General features: G+C 34.7%; 2 protein-coding genes across 2 annotated transcripts; both read right to left on the bottom strand.

Moving 5' to 3' along the window:
- Positions 1–1644: 1644 nt before the first annotated feature.
- bdkrb1 (bradykinin receptor B1) lies at positions 1645–6226 on the bottom strand. Its single transcript, XM_073827462.1, has 2 exons — positions 6140–6226; positions 1645–4786 (listed from the first exon to the last, which is right to left on the bottom strand). The coding sequence occupies exon 2, from the start codon at positions 4783–4785 to the stop codon at positions 3706–3708; it is 1080 nt and encodes a 359-aa protein (XP_073683563.1). The 5' UTR covers position 4786; positions 6140–6226; the 3' UTR covers positions 1645–3705.
- Positions 6227–9521: 3295 nt separating this feature from the next.
- bdkrb2 (bradykinin receptor B2) lies at positions 9522–16258 on the bottom strand. Its single transcript, XM_073827374.1, has 2 exons — positions 16138–16258; positions 9522–11539 (listed from the first exon to the last, which is right to left on the bottom strand). The coding sequence occupies exon 2, from the start codon at positions 11523–11525 to the stop codon at positions 10449–10451; it is 1077 nt and encodes a 358-aa protein (XP_073683475.1). The 5' UTR covers positions 11526–11539; positions 16138–16258; the 3' UTR covers positions 9522–10448.
- Between the last annotated feature and the right edge of the window lie 3852 nt (positions 16259–20110).

Here is a 20110-nt window from a genome sequence, read left to right on the forward strand (position 1 = left end):
TTTATATACATTGTAGTACACACTAGAATTGTGTTCTGGTGACAAGGAAGTATACTGTACCTCTGAGTATGCAGCAAAATTTGTCTGGATACTTGATACTTATGTTGCATAATTTCATATTACTTCACGTATGTGGTTTCAGCTTTTCTTAGCTGTTTTTTCTACAGCTGAAAGTACAAAATTACCTAAAATAATATACCTAAGTAATATGTAGTATTATTTTAGTGAGTAAATTGTTTCATTATAATACTTCAAAACTTTAAATTGTTGTTTTTCAAAAAAAAGTAAAAAGTTTTCTTTTTAATTTAATTGCATCTTTGTTTTTTGTTTTACTGAGCAAATAATAAATATCATGCATTTTTCCCTAATTTACAGAAGACGTCCACTAAAATGTAAATGAGTAATTGTTTACTCATTTAAAAACAATAAAATTATATATTCTCCCCTATTCTTTTATATATTTAATATGTCAGAATGAGCAATTTGTTTGAATTTTGACATAAATATTGTGTTACACTGAATGACAATGTAACATTATTTAAAATTTTTTACATTTTATTCCCCAAAATATAATAATATTTTATATATATATATATATATATAATATAATATATATGTATATATATATATATTATATATATATAACACGTGAACGCATATATATACATGGGTCAAAGACGAAAAAGGGTTTCAGGATAAAAACAGTAAGTGTTATACTGTAAAACTTTAAATTGTTCTTTTAAAAAAAAAAAGAAAAAAAAAAGTAAAGTTTTCTGTTTAGTTTAATTGCATTTTTATTTTTGTTTTACTAGGCCAAAAAATAAATAAATATATATATATATATATATATATATATATTTAAATTTGCATATTTTCCACTGTAATGCTGTTGAAGTCACGTTACAGCAACGTGATACATGAGAATTTTGCTTATTGTCTGCATTGTTTTTGCATTTTAATTTAAGAAATATTCCACAAGAAAACATCCTGGCAATCTAGATGAACTTTTGCTGGTAAATATATACTAGGGTCAAAGTTGGGTCATGTGAGGTGTGACATGCTTTCTGTAGTAGTCTTTCATTTGAATGGCTGATATCACTTTTGATCAGTGATGAGGATCAGACTAATGCAAATGAATATATATAATTCCTAAAAAATGTCCTGGTGACTTCTTGGTACCGATGATAAACGTGTGGCTTAGTAGAAGAAAATTTGCTTATCAGTAGTTGGTATTTGAATATTTGAGTTTATGTATGCATGGCAGCAAGGTAAATATAAACGAAAGACATAGAAACACAACATTATGATTTGCAAAAATAATTGAAATTGGACTAAATAATCCCCCCCCCCCAAAGTTTCATTCTAATGACCAATAAAGTGATCTAATTAAAACTGACTTGCTAAGTTTGATAACTTTTCATTTTGTACAGATTTGCAGCTTTGTGATTTTCTAGTAATGTGAAGGAATGAGACTGCTCTAGCTTTTTTGTAATGATAAATTGATGACATCCATTTGCCAGCACGGCCGTTTAGTGTAAATATTATGTTGAAAGTGTTTCTTCCCCATATTTGGTTTAATCAAATGACCACAGCAACAGCCTTGTGGTAGTTTAAGCAAAGTTTACTAACACAAACAGAAACGCCTGCTAGTTTAATGCTCTTGTAATGATGGTAAACATCCTGCTCAGCTGTTTCTGTGAATGTTGTGGTGAGATTACTGTGTGTAAAAAGATAAGCTCACCTCTGAGTCCTCTTTGTTCAAAGTTGCATCAAAGCTAAAGACAAGATTTGATTTGAAGAAGTGTGTCTGAGCTTAGCATTCGTTATCTGAATCAGCTTCCTGTTTATATTGAAGCTCTATCCATAAACCTCAAGGGGAAAAAGCAAAGAGTTTATTGGAAAAAAAAAACAGTGTATGATTGCTGTAAATACTTTTAAGCGTAACCATGGTAAACATTTTGATACATTTAACAGCAAAACAAACATCTGACTATGTTCCAAAACCTAGTAAACTGCAGCAAAGCATCATGTTAGATGGACATCTTTGATTGTTGTCTTACTTTTTTTTTTTTTTTTTTTACCATCTTTTACCAGAAGTGCTGTGGTTTTGTCAAGTTCAAAGAGGTGCATGCTGTGCAACACTTAAGGTGTCTATGTAGGTGGTACACAGGTTTTGGAAAGGAGCTATAATTTTCAGAACTGCTGCAGTAAATGCTTTTAAAGGTGCTGTATGTAATCTTTTTGCCTGCACCAAAGCATTAGAACAACATAATACATTTGCAGGTATTTAGGAGACATGCTAGGTTTATATAATTATTTCTTCAAAACAACGCTGAAGTCAATGTAAGAGAAGTAACAGCAGTAAACTTGACTTTTATTCCTTGAGGTGTAAAAATACTGTCATTTCTTTATTTACTTGCATTTTAATGGTTAGTTTTCTTAAATGAGCCTCCAAAATGAGACGCAACAGACGTCTCTGTTTTGATCCAATTTTACTGAAACGCAACTCCAGAATTTTCAAACTAAAACAGGGTCTGCAGCATTGCTGAAAGTCTCTCTTTTTGAGGGTCGAGTTTTAAAAAGAAAATGTACTAGTGTAAACAGCCTTAGTTAGTCTGCTTTGGAAATGTGTATTCCACGTCAGAATGCCTGTTGTTGTTTTAGTCTATGTGACTCCACCCACTGCCAATGTAACTAATAATATTTCAACACCCTGGGTTGCCAGATAGTGAAAAAACAGTATATCACAGTCATGGGAGCCAGAAAACAAACTGGGTCAGAGATCACAGATTCTATCATGTTGTTATTATTTTTTCAGGTTTAGAAAAGTCATGGAAAAGTATAAAATCAATAAATCAAAAAATTATCTATTTATTTTTCTACATACATCAGGTCTAATAATTTTATATTATTTAAAATGTTTTTGGGGGCGGGGGGGACATAACTAAAATCTAATTGGAAAATCTGTGATTTTTAAAAGCATGGTGATTATTTTGATAATTATTGTTTTTATGATTGATTTTTTTTTATGTCTAGAATAGTCAGGTCAAGCAACTTTGTAAAACCTATAAATTTATTTATTGATCAATTGATTTTTCTTACACATGTTAGCTAGAGAGATAAAAAAAGATAAAGTTTTAAGAGAGAAATATCCAACCTTGAAATATCAGGGATTTCTTTTAGAAAAGTAATTAATGTTATTGTTCTGTAATATATTTTATAATTAATAATTTAATTAATTGATTTATTTATTCATTCATGTATTATATTAAGTAATAAGATAAATAATTGAAAATTAAATGTTATCTTAAGTAGCATGGTTTTATTTGTAGCAATAGCCAAAAATACATTGTATAGGTCAAATGATTATTATATAATAAGATATTAAGTGTTCCATGAAAACATTTTGTAAATTTCCTATCGTAAATATATCAAAACTTAACTTTTTACCTGTAATATGCATTGCTAAGAACTTCATTTGGACTCCATTTAAAGGCGTTTTTCTCAGTATTTAGATTTTTTTGCACCCTCAGATTCCAGATTTTTAAATGGTTTTATCTTGGCCAAATATTGTCCTACCCTAACCATACATCAATGGAAAGCTAATCTATTAATCGTATTACTATTTTTCTGGTCCAGGGTCAAATATTGGAAATGCAGTTTGCATTGTTGAAGATCATAGCTGTTTTCAAAATGCATCCCGCACTAGTCTTTCTCATTTATCACAACAGGCTTGATTTGATTGGCGGTTGTCGTAGAAGTTAAGAAGGTCCGCTGTAGAGCAGTCACGTCCGAGGAGCGTTTTCTTCTTTTATAGATGCTGCTGACTTTCCTCTTGAAATAGTTCCCTGAGCAAACATACAGCGCCGGATTGAGGCAGCTGTTTGAGAACGCCAAGTACACAGAAAACTGGTTTCCAATGTTCAGAACGTGAAACCACCCATTCTCATCTAAAACCTTTAGGTCGCAGAGTAAGTCGAGGAAAGTTACGAAGTGAAACGGACCCCAGCAGAAGAGGAAGAGCAGGGTGACGGCGCACACCAGGACCGTAGCCTTCCTGTCGTTTCTATCCTCCCAATAACCGTTGTCTCTATGTCGCTTCAAAGCCAGGACGATATTGACGCAGCAGAACGTGATGACCAGGAACGGCAGAGCAAAGCCCACCAGGTTCAACTGCAGAAGATGAGCCACTTTCCAACTCATGCTGGGATAATTCAGGTAGCATTCGAAGGCTTGGTGAGCTGGAATATCTTTCAGTTTTCGCATGACAGCCGTCGGAGCTCCCATTCCCAAACCGAACAGCCAAAGAACGAGGCAAATGACTTTGGCGTAGCGTTTCCGCCGAAGCCACCTGGCCTTCATGGTCAAGACGAGCGCGAGGTAGCGGTCCACGTTCACCATCACCAGCATGTAGATGCTGGTGTACATGTTGACGGTGATGGAGAGGTTGACCACCTTGCACATGAACTCTCCATAAGACCACATGAAATAGTTGAGGATGTTCATGGCCCAAAACGGCAGGCAGACTAGTAGGATGAGGTCAGCCAGCGCCAGATTACCAAGATAGATCTCAGGCACAGACCAGCGGCTCCCCTGGAGCAGGAACACCAGCAATACGAAAGAGTTTCCCAGAATTCCTGTCAAGCACACAATGAAGATGTACGGTGGAATGATGGAGTAGACTAGTTGCCATTCTGTTGAGTTGAAGAAATCCAGATATGCTGGAGTGACGGATCCATTTGGAGGCTGAAGCGTCGTCAGTGACACAAGCTCTTCTGACTGCATCCTAGAAGATAAAAAAGCAGCTGGAGCATCACACTGCAAAAAATGCTTTTCTTACTTTGATTTTTTTGTTTTGTTTCAAGCCAAAATATCTAAAAATTCTTAAATCTAGAAAGATTTTCTAGACAAGTAAAAATGATTGTCTTGCTTTTAGAAAAAAGAAAAATTAAGTGAGTTTTTGCTTAAAACAAGCAAAATAATCTGCCAGTGGGGTAAGAAAAATAATCTAGTTGTCTGCTTGAAATAAGATTATTTTGCTCTCCCCACTGGCAGATTATTTTGCTTTTTTAACTTTATTTTATTTTGATATTTTTTTGGCTGGAAACAAGACTAAATGACAAGCATTTATTGCAGTGCATGAATTTATTATCTTTTCAACTGGGTTTACTTTAGATACAATTATTTATATTTGGCAGCTGTCATCTTACAACTTTATTAGTTTAATTATTAGTTAAGTGGTGCCATTTGTGCAGTTCTGAACCAGGGTTATAGTTAAATATTTAATTTATTTTATTTGAGATAAATTCTCATTTTAATGAAAGTTTTTAAATCTTTTATTATTTGTTTTATTACAAAAATAAAAAAAATGTTTTAAAATATAAAAATAAAATTTTATTCAAATATTTAATAAAAGTTATAATAGTATATCAGTAATACTAAAGAAAATGGGTGTCTAATCCATCTAATTTGTACTCTTAAATTAAACTTTACAATGTATTAATGTGATTTGCATTAAATGTAAAATATAAAAAATGGAAATCTATTAATATTATTATAATAATGAATATATAAGAAAAAGTTGGGAACTGCTGTTTTAAAACTATGCAAATATGTAAATATTTCATGAAAATGTACTTCTGCTGATGTACATTAGTTTAAAATTTGGGTCTAATAAAAAAAAATACCTAAAAAAAAAAAAAAAACAAACAAAAAAAACATTGCATTTATAGCAGGTATTTTTCCGCATACAACCTCTAAAACAAAATTATATTGCAATTATTAAACGACACATATCCATGTTCATCCCTGATGTTAGGTAATCATCTCATGACATACAGATTAAAAAATAAAATGTCATATTTTATATTTACTGTTTTATTTTGATTGTTATTTAAAGGATTGAAATATTTAAATTGGACTTTTTTTCCTGATTTAATCATTTACTAGCATTTCATCAGCTCATGAGCGCCAGTTTGACAAACTTTAACTTAAATTTATTGTAAAAAATAAAAAAAGCAAAAGCATTGAAAATGAAAACAAAATGCATTGTCTATACCTGATGAATTGTGACTGAAGCGTCCAAATACTTGGATACTATAATACTGTATCATAAATATAATATATTGCTTTTGCTTACCTTACTTTTTCTGTGTTTTCCTGTAATTTCTGTATTTTTCTGGTCGACTGATATTCCACGCTTTCTCCTCACCTCGCAATCTTCCTGTTCGTGCAGAAGGAGTGTTAAGTGAGAGACAGAAAACAGCTCAGTCTTTACAGCCTCATTCCTCCAGAGCCATAGAGCGGCCGCTGAGGCCCAATCTGTTTATTCTCCAGACTTTCTCTTCCCCAGTTGAAGACACAAACACTGAAGAGAGACAGATGAAGACCTCAGAGTAATGCAAACATAATGTCTGTGGACCAAAACTCTGATGTGGTGCTGGAATTAATTGGCTGGTTCCCTATTAGAAAGTATGATATACGTCACAAAGTTTGTAGTAGATTTAAAAGCTTGAAATGTAATGTTTCAAGATTTCAATCAATTTGTATTTTGAAGATTGAAGGTTTTAAAGGCCATACAATCTTTCGAAAAAAACATTCTGGATATTCTGGATAGTTGGATAATGGATTATATAATGATCAAGATAGACAGGCACACTATAACGCACACTTGTAATGCAGCATATCTACCAGCAGAGGTCAGTGTGAGTCAACAGCTTCACATGCTTCTGCTGTGTGACTGTATAAATATGTATAAATATTTCAAATGTAATGGTCAAAAATGTACCTCTAATGACTTCCTGATAATCCTGGCTTCTGCAGATGCCATAACAGCCTGATTAGTTCTGTATTCACAAAAAGTTATGCTCTGACGGACTAACTTTATCATACTAGTAATGTTATCACATCTAGTCTTCACTTGATGTTTTAAGGAGTAATATTTATAGATTTAATATGGAATGCATATGAAATAACATTCAACTAATATTCAACTTGGATGTTAGATGTGCAGTTCTGTTGACAACATGAGATCAGATTCTGTGAAGCAGAGAATTTGGGATTGTTAAGCACTTTAAACCAGTGTTATATTCGGTTTTATTTTTAAAATATATTTTCATTTCAGTGTTAATATTTTAGTCATTTCGTTTTGTGTTCTTGTAGTTCTTAATCATTTTTAATGTATAGTTTGTGTTCATTTTTAATTAAGTTGAACTAAATGAGAAATGTTTTCTTGGCAACTAGCTAAAAAAGGTTTCAACTTTTTGTTTGTTTTTGTTAAGCAAAAACTGTTTTAAATGTTGCATTTTGTTTGAGGTTACCAATGGGGTGATTACTGGTTATCCCTAGTGAAAGAATAAATATGGGCCAAAGACGAAAAAGTATTTAAGCATAAATAAAATGTGAAATGTAATGTGTTTTTGTTTTTCTGAGCAAAAAATAAATATACATTTATCCCTCATTTACAGAAGACACCCACTAAAATGGCATTCAGTGTAACAATCTTGTCAGGCATTTTTACAACAAAAATCTATTTAAGATGTATTAAAAGACAAATTACTTTCACCTACATTTTTTAAAAATTGCCACTATCCTAGGTTTTGCCAATTTGTCAGTAAGAACTTTTTATTCATTTAAAACACAATACAATTTAATATTCTCCCTTATTCTTTTATATATTTTAATATGTACCAATCAGAATAAGCATGCTGTTTGAATTTTTACATAAATATTGTTACACTGAATGACAATGTAACATTATTGCATTTAAATATTGACATTTTATTTTCCAAAAAATGCATTTGAACACTAAAAGTAGACACTTTACCTACATTTAACGTGTTTTCTATGGACATAAAATCACTTTTGTAAATTACTTATGATGTGGACACCTTGACCCATATACTAAAATACACCAATTTCATGCATAAGTATAAATACAAATACACTTAATAAAATGCAATTGTATTTCTAGTATACTAAACTGGTGTATTTAAAGTCTGCTAAATTGAAACAACTAATTTTGTACTTAATGCACTTTAATTGTGCGGAAGTAGTGCTGAAGTCCAACCAAAAGATATACTTAAGTATGTAAGATTGTGATAAATTGGAACTATTGCAAGTATACTTTAGGTACACTTTGTAAATATTATGTAAATATCTTATTTAATAAAAATAATATAAATAAATGCAAATATTTAGCATTTAAAGGCCGATATTATTTAAATCCTCATCAGTAGTGACACATTCTACGTCAAATATTACAAAATGTGCATTGTGCACAGATATGGAAATATGGTTTAATTGCCATCAGTAAATCTGTTATTAGACTTGAACTATACTTAGTATAAAATAAATGCATTTTAAATCTATTACCTTTTTACTAGGGTTTCTTCAATTATTTGAAGAATTCATATTGTAAATAATAACCAATAGATCCACCATTACGTCATGGTGGATGAAAGATTTTAATATAAAACTTAAATCTGAATATAAGTGACATTGCTCAAGTGTACTGAACTTCATGGCTCATTTCTAAAAGTAGAACTACACATTTATGAAAAGTTTTACTCCTTTCTAAAAGTAGAACTGTACATTTCTGTACAACTCATTTCTAAAAGTGAACTGGTAGTTCACTCAGGCCTTACCCAGATGCTCTCTCTGACCTTAGATTGGCTTCGCTTCTGTTGCTTATTTGCTTATTTGAGATGAGGGTGTTGTAGTGATTCAGACTGACAATGTATTTGTATTAATCCATTCAGTTGTGGCATTTGATTTGGTTTATGCGTTTAGATTTTTGTCAAATATGATCTGTGGGGCGAGTATTGAAGCGCTGGCGATGCAGCCAAGAGATGTTATTTTTAAAGCATGAGGTTTAGTTTTACAGACTGTGATGAATTCAAACCACTAAAATATGTTTCATTTGAGGGAATGCTGACAGATTATAGTACAGCCACCCACCCGCAATCATGACGGTCCCACCGCTCTGTGTTAGCGACCACAGTCCTCCTAAAAACATGTCTGGCCATTGAGGTATCGCTGGAAAAACACTATTTAGGAGGCTGTTATTCATAGACACACAAAGAGGAACGGGTGAAGAGTCATTACTGGAAAGTCTGTTCTTTAAAAACCAACTAGTCATTTACTTACCCTGGAAACAAATGCTGGAAACAGACATAGTCTGCAAAAATCGTCGCCTGTCCGTCTGTGTCTGCACTGTCAAAAAGTGGCATGATATTGCTGTTTTTTCTATACCATAGTAGTGTGTTTATATTTCTTTAGCAGACACGTTTATCCAAAAGGACTTTGAAAAATCTATGCAACCTTGAATTTTGAGTATCATTGTGAGTTTGAATGCCATTTTTCTGAATTTGGCACAGGTTGGCATCATTTTTGTTACTCAAATAAAATAAAACTAATAAAATATTAAAAACATGACACAGCCATTTCAGATTTTTCTCAAAATAAAATGAAAATGTACAGTTTTATTTACAACATTTCAAAATATGACATATTAAAACAAACATTATGCATTATTTTAATTTGCATGCATGGACATTTATACATAATGGTCTTAATATTTTGTAAAAATGATGTAGGATTTATGCAGACAATTTTTGCTCAATATTTGCAGGTCAATTTTACAAATAAGTACAAAGAAACAACAAATTGAATCATGCATAATGTTTTTAAGTAGAAAGACAAAAACTATAATAATCGGTTTTATTTACAACGTAAAAACTTTTTAATTCACATCAAGACAGACATTAAACAATCATTATAAATTAGAATTTTAATTTGTACCTATGGACACTTTATATATAATGGTCTTATATTTTTTACATTTAATTTTAAAGCCCCACTAAGTAACTTTTTTTTTACCTTAAAATTATGTTTCCAAACTCATGTCAGTGGTTCATCAACTCATAACAGGGTGAAATTGCACTTTCGTATTCGCTTTGCGACCCTCTATCAGCCATAACAGCACTATGTAAGTTTGGGTCGTCGGGTCGCGGTTTTGTAGTTCAAATGATACTACAAATGCGACCTGCTTCACGGCAGGCTTCACAAAAGGTTTTCATACTTTTATAAAGTCATACAACATACTCTACCTTGTCACTGGACATTGTTATTTCCAAAGCCGGTCCTTTCAAACAAATAACGTGCATGTGACACGACGGTAGGCTAAATTATTTACGACAGCGGTAATGGACAATTCCGCTTCTAACCTGTAGAGGGAGCTTCGTGGGAAAAGTTACTTAGTGTTGCTTTAACTCAGAAATTGGTACATTTCAGAAATAATTACAAAGAAACAGCAAGCAATACATTGAATTAAATGTGAAATATAAAAACATACTCCAATAATATTTTACAACTTAATTTTTAGTGCACCTCAAAACTCACATATTAAACAAGTATTTGTGCTTATGGACTTTTTATGCATAATGGTCTTATATTGTTGTGAAGGTCTTTAAGGTTGACGAGAGCTGTGATCTCGTAGAACCGCTTGTCGAATCATTTTTTTTCTCCGTAAGCTGCTTCATCAGCTCTTTGACCTTCTTCCTGAAGTTCTTTCCCACAATCACATAGAGGATTGGGTTCAACACGCTGTTGCTCAAAGCCAAGTAGGTGAATATCTGATTGGAGACGTCCAAACTGGATTCAAAGTCGCATCCGGCGAAGACGCCAAAGCGAATCAGGATATCCATGAGGGTCACGAGGTGGAAGGGCACCCAACACAAGAGAAACACCACCAGCACCACCAGCACCAAGACGGTGGCTTTCCTTTCAGTGTTTTCCGCATTGAAGCGGTCGACGACCTGCTCGTGTAAGGCTCGGATGATCTTCAGCGTGCAGTAGGAGATCACCAAAAATGGGACGATGAAGCCTAGCAAGATGAGAAGAATATCACAAGCGAGACCAACGTGGGTGTTCGGATAGTTGAGAATACAAGCCGTGATGTTCAGCTCCGGGATGAATTGAACGTTCCGGAAATGAAGCGTTGGGATGTTGAAGATTATTCCTAAAAACCAAACGGCAATGCAATTGATCTTGGCGTAACGCGGTCGTCTCATTCTACCACGCGACAAGGCATGCACGAGTGCGACGTATCGGTCAGCGCTAACCAACACTAGTAAGTAAATACTACAAAACGTGTTCATTCTGATGCCTGTGTTGACTAGTCGGCACATGAGCGAGCCGAATCGCCAATTAAACCCATCGGCGATGTTTATGGCCCAGAACGGCAAACACAAGACCAACAGGAGGTCGGCGGCCGCCAGGTTCCCCAAGTAGATTTCGGCCACCGTACATGCTTTCTTATGCAGGCCGAAGACCAGCAGGACGAAGACATTTCCCAGGACTCCCAGCACGCAGATGATGAACATATACGCAGGCTGCATGATGTACAACCAGTCCCACACTTCCCAATGCGGACACTGGGTGTTGTTGGTGAGGTTGTTGGTGGGGACAGTCGTAGGGATTGTGGAAAGGATGGACGATGTTGTTACTTGTATTTTGTGGTCCATGTTTCTGCTGATATCTGTGGAGAGATCAAGTCAAGTCAAGTCACCTTTATTTATATAACACTTTTGATTGTGTCAAAGCAGCTTTGCAGTATTAAATAGGAAAAAAAGTGTGTTAATAATGCAAAAAGACAACAGTAAACAATTTTCAGTCAAAGGCAGTTCATCAATTAAGATGTTTAATGTCAGTTTATACATTTGTAACATTTTTTAATATAGTCTCTTTTGCTCATCAATCCTGCATATATTTATTTAAAATTACTGTAAAATTCGTAATATTGTGAAACATTATTAGACTTAAACATTTTCTAGGAGTGTGATTCTCCCGTGGGGTTCAAATCCCGGACGAACCCCCAACTGTTACACACTGGGTCTAGGGTTTATACCCCTGTTTTCTATATGAATATTGTTAAAATGTTATTTATTTCTGCGATCAAAGCTGAAGAAACATTTCTGATTATTATCAATGTTGAAAACAATTTGCGTGGAAACCATCATACATGTTGTTTTTAGGATTTAATAAAAAGTTCAAAATAATCTTTTTTAGTATTAAATGGCGCCACTTTGAATAAAAGTGTTAGTAAAAGCATTAATTTCATTTTTTTTTTGTTACCCCCAACATTTGAAAGATCATTTATGACAGTTTAAAACCAAAATATTGGGCAGCACAACTGTTTTCAACACCAATAACAATCAAAAATGTTTCCTGAGCAGCAAATCAGCATATTAGAATGATTTCTGAAGGATCATGTGACACTGAAGACTAGAGTAATGATGCTGAAAATTCAGCTTTAATAACAGCTATTTTAACATCACATAGAAGACAGTTGCAGTAATATTTTACTGTTTTATTGCATTTATTGATTAAATGCAATCTGGTTTGGTAAAGGAATAGTTCACTTGAAAATGCACCCAAAAGACTGTGAGCATGTCATTTCAATATTGCAAAAAAGGCCTATCTTACTTAGTATTTTTGTCTTGTTGACAAAATATCTAAAAATTCTTACATTTAAGATGCATTTACTAGATAAGCAAAATGACATAAGATATATAGTCTTGTTTGAAGCAAAATGCATTTAAGTTTTTCACCCCCTGGAAACAAGTAAAATTGCACTTAATTTAGTTTTTTACCTCTGGAAACTACTTTAGAAAGACTAAATATGTTCTAGTAAAAGCATCTTAATTTTTAGATATTCTGACTATGCAAGACACAAATAATAAGTAAGATGAGCCTTTTTTTTTTGCAGTGAAACCAATATGGCTTGCTTTCATTGTACTGAAAAGAGCAGCATTTCATGTTTTCACCTAAGTAAGTCATAGTGGTTTGGAATGGCTTGTGGGTGAGTAACTCCTGGAATTTTGGAAGTGGCATCCTACGGTATGAAAGCATTGTGCGGTTGCATAATATTTCCAGTGTGATTAAGGAAACTGTCTGTCAGGCTGCTGATTAGGTGGAAAAGCATCAGGGGAAGGAAATGAACAAACTTACATGGAATATTTATGGATTTTTTTTTTTCTTTTGATCAGTTAGTCAGATGATTTAATATTTGTAGTCAGACTTACTAATCGCAGAAACTGGGCTAGTCTTACAAGTGGGTCATCCAGTTTTTTTATTTAAAGGCAGGGAAGGTTATTTGGTTCCAAAACTTTTATTTTTTATGCTGGTTGAAAAGTCTCTTCACATCCTGATGGCAATTACTAAGTTAACTGGTCTACTTATTTGCGTAGGGCCTTAAAACACAGACATGACATCAACATCACCTTCCAGCAATATTTTTTGTAATATTATGCTCTTTGTACAGTAATGTTTTCTCAGCAGTGAATGAGACATGAGGTAATCTTGACAGCATTGCATTCAATCCTCCACCAACGCCGTCTCTCAACCGGGGCCTCAAACTAACTTTTTGGTACACCTGCCAATGGCCGGTGATGTGATTAAAATTCACTGGCTATTTTTTTTAATGGCTATGAAAACAGCCAGTTATTACTACCACAATGCCTAAACATATTTACATTTTTAATTTGTCCTGCTATTGGTGTCTTTATTAAATGCATTGCTTGTTATTGCTAGCCTTACCGAAATCACCTACCCTATCTTTAATATTTTCATAATTTTTTATTTGTTTCCTTAAAAAGTCATTAAATCCAAAAAACAAGACTGAAAACCCTTTATCTAGTTGCTAGTTGGTCAGAGAAGTTCTTAAGACTGTCTTAACATAGAGGTGTTCCAATTCACATGCTATCTGTCCTTAATAGTATTTGAAAATAGAATTAGTATGTTCCAAATAGAATGTTTAAAAAAGAATGCCAAAGATTCCCAGAAGGTCTACTACTTCCGGTATGACAACTATAGAGATAACGATAAAGATATAGTTCTAAAAATCAATCTCAGTATTAAAGAATAGCAGAATGCACACCACAACTATAACGATGAAGACACAGAGAAGTGATATCTATGGAATCACTTTCATAATGTTTTTTTCCAGCTGATGAACAATAAAAACATTGACACCCAATTAGAATCCATCCTGCTATAATGAGCTCTAGAATTTAAAGGAACACTCCACTTTTTTGGAAACAGGCTCATTCTCCAACACCCCCCCCCCCCGAGTTAATAAGTTGAGTTTTACCGTTTTGAATTCAGCCATTCTCCTGTTCTGGCAATATCAGCAAAGCTTTTAGCATTGCTTAGCATAGATCATTGAATCCTATTAGACCAATAGCATCGCGTTCAAAAATGACCAACGAGTTTCCGTGCAGCTTTATGTTTTCCACCGGTATTAATACACGATATAAATACAGAAGAGTCCAGTTATAAACAGGACAAATATTGAAACTCGTTGGTCATTTTTGAACGCGATGCTATTGGTCTTATAGGATTCAATGATCTATGCTAAACTATGCTAAAAGTGAAATCGCCAGAACAGGAGAACGGCTGAATGGGTTTCAAAACGGTAAAACTCAACTTATTAACTTTGGTGGAGTTGGAGAATGAGCCTATTTCCAAAAAAATTGAGTGTTCCTTTAAAGTGGCAGACACACATAAAAATAAACTGCCGATATCGTTTGGATGAGGATTCGATTAGAACCACAAACACCCATAAAAAGTGTTAAACTACAAACCAGGTAGAGAAAAGGGTTTGAGTTAAAAATATTCAATGTCGAAAAAATATTTAATTTATAAGTTTATCCACGTTATAATTAATCTGCAGCAACATTGTGAACTTTTATAATGCTAGGTTTGGTTATTAACGCAAACACATGAGCAGAGTTCTCGGCACGAAAGAACGGGGGCTGCATCTTCATTTCTCTCCAATATGGTAGAAAATCAAATTAAATGAAATGTGGATGATGTTAACTGTGATAAGATGATTGACAGGGCAGTTTAAACAGTGACAGGATGCACGTAACTAAGCAACAGAGTCTCCATTAAAGATGCAGCTAATATAGTATGCCTACTAAAGCTTGCCTGCTATTCAGTTACACACTCATAAGTAGCATAATATAAGTAGGTGAATTGGACGCAGCATAAGTTAGTGCAGCTGGCCTCAGCACTCATCCTATTTGTGTCTGTTTATCTCAGGATGTGAATTAAGGTACTGCAATTCATGCTTGAACGAATATACACTATTTTAAGTCTTTTCTGCTCATCATTTATTTGATCAAAAGTACATTAAAAACAGTGATTTATTATTACACTTTAAAACAGCTGTTTTCTATGTAAATATCTGTTCAAATGTAATTTATTCCTGTGATCAAAGATGAATTTTCAGCATCAATACTCCAGTCTTCAGTGTCACACAATCGTTCAGAAGTCATTGATATGCGTATTTGCTGCTCAAGAAAAAATTAAGATTATTATCAGTGTTGAAAACGGCTCAATATTTTTGTGGATTCTTTATTTTTCAAGATTCTTTGATGAATAGGAAGTTTGAAAGAACAGCATTTATTTGAAATAGAAATCTTTTGTAACATTATAAATGTATTTACTGTCACGTTTGATCAATTCAGTGCATTTTCTTACTAGTTAGTTATTGTGCATATGTACATTTTAAATGGATGCTTACAAGTTTTCACTAATGAGGAAAACAGCAACAGTCAGCCGCTTGAGCATTTTACATTATAGTTGTTTGCAAACATACATGCCGTCATTATTTAGCGCTTCACTGTTGATTTGCATAATGCAAATGTATCAAAAAAGCATTTAAAAAGTGAAAAAGGAACATGAAGCGGCATTTAAAATGATACAGATAAACCTGACAATAAGGTACCGTTTGATTAATAAGTTTAGAAAAATCTGCCAAACATTTAATGCACTTTCAAACTGAATTTAAAAAGCTAAAACTTCTCTTGCTTTTGCCTTTTCTCTTTAGCTTTTTCTCCTCTCTGTTTTTCCACTTCAGTAGAAGCAGAACATGTTGTTTCAGAACATTCCTTTGAGCAAACATGTTGTAATAGTTTCTTTTTTGGCTCTTAATCATTTGATCTAATCGAAATTAAAGCACAATAATTTAAGTTATCCAGCGCAGTAGTTGAATTCAGTTTAAAATTACACACTGTTTGGCAAACTTAAACTCTACACATGTTTTTTTCATTCAAACAGGGGTGTACATACCTCACTCTTTCAACAAAGCAGATCCAGATGTGTGGCTTCTCCCGCGGATGTGCAGTTTTCCTGTGTGGCGTGCTTTAGTGAGCTCACGGCACGGCCTGACTTTTAAAAGAGTGGGAGATCCATGTTACTGTGATGTCAGACCTGATCTCCACCCTCCGGCTTTTCCCTCCTGTTTTACTGGAAAACTCAGAAACAGCCTCCTAGATTTGAACAAATATACACCACAGCATATTTCCCTTTATTGGTCAAGATACAGACAGATAAGAGAGTCTAAGGGTGTCTTTGACCCCTCAAGTCTTTCTTTAATGGGTTTAATCTTGATTAGCAGTTCCTTTCTTCTGAATCAGAGAGATTAGTTTGTGACCTTGTTAAAGTGTGTTTATAAATTCAACCAACATCCCAGCTGCTGCTGACATCATTATGGGGGTGAAAATAGTGAGGAATCTGTGGCAAAATTCAATTTACCATTTGCCGTTTTATATTTTTTGTATTTCATTCACTTTTTTTGCATCGAATTATCATCATTTCCTGAAATTTGGAATGTGAAATGATCATGCTTAACATACTAAACATACAGTTTGTATTTCTTTTATATGTTTGTTGTTTATGTGATTTACAATATTTAATTTACTGAAACTAGTATGCAAATCAAGTCACATTATTTTATTTAGCAACTCAAGTGGAATTTAGTGGAATTTATTTGATTTCAATTCTGTTTCCTGACATTCCAATTCAATTCCAATTCCATTTCAGTAAGAAACCTATACAGTCCAAAATTGTGGTGGTGAGATTAGTAAAAATAGTTTCTTTATGTTCTTGATGATAACAGACAAGCACAATAAAGCTGATTATATTACGTGGCAAAAAGGAAAGGTTTTTTTTCAAAATTTTCACATTTTTTAAAATCGTTCATCAAGTAATGTTAACAGAACGTTCATTCGAAGTTATCTGGTTTTTAATAATGTTCTCAAATCTTTAGCCCAAAAACATTATCTATGCAATATTCTAAACGTTTATGGAACTTTGGAATGTATTTATATAATATTGCTAAAATTAAAAAATTCTAAAGTAGCATATCGGAATGATAAAATGGAATGTTCAAGGTGAGACACTGCAGGTGAATAGGGTAGAAAAAAATTAACTAATAGTTATCACCTTTATTGATTACTTTGATAATTGCAATTTTTTTTTTTTTTTTTTTTTTTTTACAAATGTTAGGTAAATATGCAAATGATGCATTATTTAATGAAATATGCACTAATGTGCATACATTTCTAAAGCAAAAATCTAAACACTGGATGAAGTCAGTTTCAAAATTCTTGTTTAATTTTTTTGACATTAGAGTCAAAAGTCTTTACAGAGGGAATATCTCATTTCATCACAACATAATTAAAAAAAATTAGAACAGACAGAAAACACTATATTTAGTCATTTTTGGGGAAATAAAATGTATAAAATCAAGCAAATTATATATGAACAAATCCGTAAAAAACATTTGGTGTGTGTAAGTGTTACTGAAGTTGAGATTTATGGCTCAGTGTAGGAGAAAAAACTCATTTTGAGAAAACAGCCTTAAAAAATAGGCATTGTAATTGAAATTTATTGACACAAATGGGAAAAGTGCCAAAAAAGAAACAACAGTGTTTTCTTTCCACTAGACTGAAAAAACACTTTACGAAAAACCAAAAAGACCAAATTCTCAAACTTGATAGATGCATGAAAAAACAGCCTTTCTGCCTGCAGTGTCTCCCCTTAACATTCACCAAGAAACTTTTTCAAAACATTTAAAAAACTGTATGTTCTGAGAACATTGAGAACAATGTTTTCTTAATTTAATGGTAACATTAGCAAAACGTTTTGTTGGGAAATACTTAAAATCTTTTCCTCTATAAAACATCTGGGTCAATGATTAACAATCCAACAGTCCAACAAATGCCTAAAAGGTATAATAGAATCATATTGTTGTTTGCTGAAATTTTAAACTTTATAGTCTTTAAGATGAAAGTTCAGCTCTGATGGGAAGGCTGTCAGTGTTTGCTTTGAGTGCGGGTCTGAATCCAATAAGATTCGATGCTTATTTGAATCAATTCCAATGATGTTTCCATTAAAAATCTCAATGGACACCACAAAACCATTATTAAGGCTGAGCTGTTAGTTTACGGACCTCAAGATTAAAATCACATCTCAGAAGTGTCTCATAGGCCTGAATGAGAGCGTCATTTAGCACTTACCAAACACTTACTGTACGTTAGTGGTTTTATTGCTCTTTTGAGAATATGCAGCTGTCAGACATTGCTAATGTAAATCACACTATACTGCTAATGGATCTCTAATAGTGCCTCATTATCATTGCTTTCTGAAGTAATTACATTTCGTTTGCTGTGTTCAGAAGGGAATCCTTACATGCTGCATACATAGTGTGTACTACAGATTTTTAACAGAAAACATTATTGCAGTGATAAACATTTTAAACAGCAATGTGATGTACTGTTGTCAAATGAGGATGTCTGTTTGGCATAAAAACGTCTAGGTTACGTATGTAACCCCTGTTCCCTGAGGACAGGGAACGAGACGCTGCGTCCTGGTGGACACTTTGGGAACTGCCTTCAGCATGACCGGTTCTGAAACAAGCTATAGAACAACGACAGTGAACTTGACACTGTCCGGCGCCAGCCTATGACATCATCAACAGTATAAAAGCAGGTGCCTGAGAGCACAACACCATCTTTTTGTCTGACGGAGGTCTGTGCAGGGCCCGAGGCATGGCATCGAGACGCAGCGTCTCGTTCCCTGTCCTCAGGGAACAGGGGTTATATACGTAACCTAGACGTTCCCTTCCGGAGGGAACTCTACGCTGCGTCCTGGTGGACACTTTGGGAACGTTTATACCAACGCCGCCATGCCGAGGGATAAGTGATCAAACTGACTGAATGAGGAGTCAAGAAGGAAAATCACCCCTGCTTCAGCGAGAGTCGCTGGGGCCCAGTGACCTGCCACGGCTAGCTCGGCTACCTGTGCACGCAACTCTCAAGCGTGGAGGCCTAGAGGAAGCCTACTACACTTAGCTCTCTAAGTGAAGGAGCTCATAAACGCCCTGACCATAAGGGGCGGAGTTTAGGGAATGGAGGTCTCAGCAGAGCGAAATGTCTGCTCTAGGGACCTGACAACATTCAGTGCTAACAGGTATAGGTGGCTATACTCGACACTGGGGGTATTCAGTGAGGCTGAATAGCCTGTGCAACCAGAACTACCCGAGTGGAGCTTCTGCTCAGAGGGAATCTACAGAGTGGAGGTCTCATGACCTAACTACACTTGACACTGACGATGGTCTGTGAGGCTGAATAGCCTGTGCAACAGGCCTGTCTAAGTGGAGATTTTCTGAGGAGTGGAGGCTTCGCCGAAAGGAAGCCTGGCCACACTCTGTGCCTTCCAGAGTGCAACTCTAAGAATGGGGGTGCCGTGGCACCTCTACACTCAAAACCTGGGGGTAGTCAGTGAGGCTGAGTAGCCTGTGCAGCAGAACTACCTACAGGGAGTTCAGAGGAGTGACTGCTTCAAAGGAAGCCAGAAAAGCACTCTGTGTCTTGCAAAGGAAAACTCTAAAAGTGGGGGTCTCGCGACCCACTTCACTTCAACACTGAGGGTAGTCAGCGAGACTGAATAGCCTGTGCAGCAGAACTACCTGAGTGGAGTTTCTGCAAAGTGGCGGCTTTGGTAAGAAAGAAGCCTGGTACCACTCTGCACCCAGCAGAGGACGACTTTAAGGATGGAGGTCTGTGACCTATCTACACCCAATACTAGAGGTGGTCCGCGAGGCTGAATAGCCTGTGCAGTCGGACTGCCTATTTCTAGTGAATCTCTGGAGGCAACGAAGGATTCTGAGTGAGTCTGGAGAGTGGCAGACTCTAATAGCTGATGGTAGTCAGCAGCAGAAGGACTCTAAGAGTGGAGGTCCCATGACCTACTGCACTTC

The sequence above is a fragment of the Garra rufa genome, chromosome 21, assembly GCF_049309525.1.
Source record: "Garra rufa chromosome 21, GarRuf1.0, whole genome shotgun sequence".
Taxonomy (NCBI): Eukaryota; Metazoa; Chordata; class Actinopteri; order Cypriniformes; family Cyprinidae; genus Garra; species Garra rufa.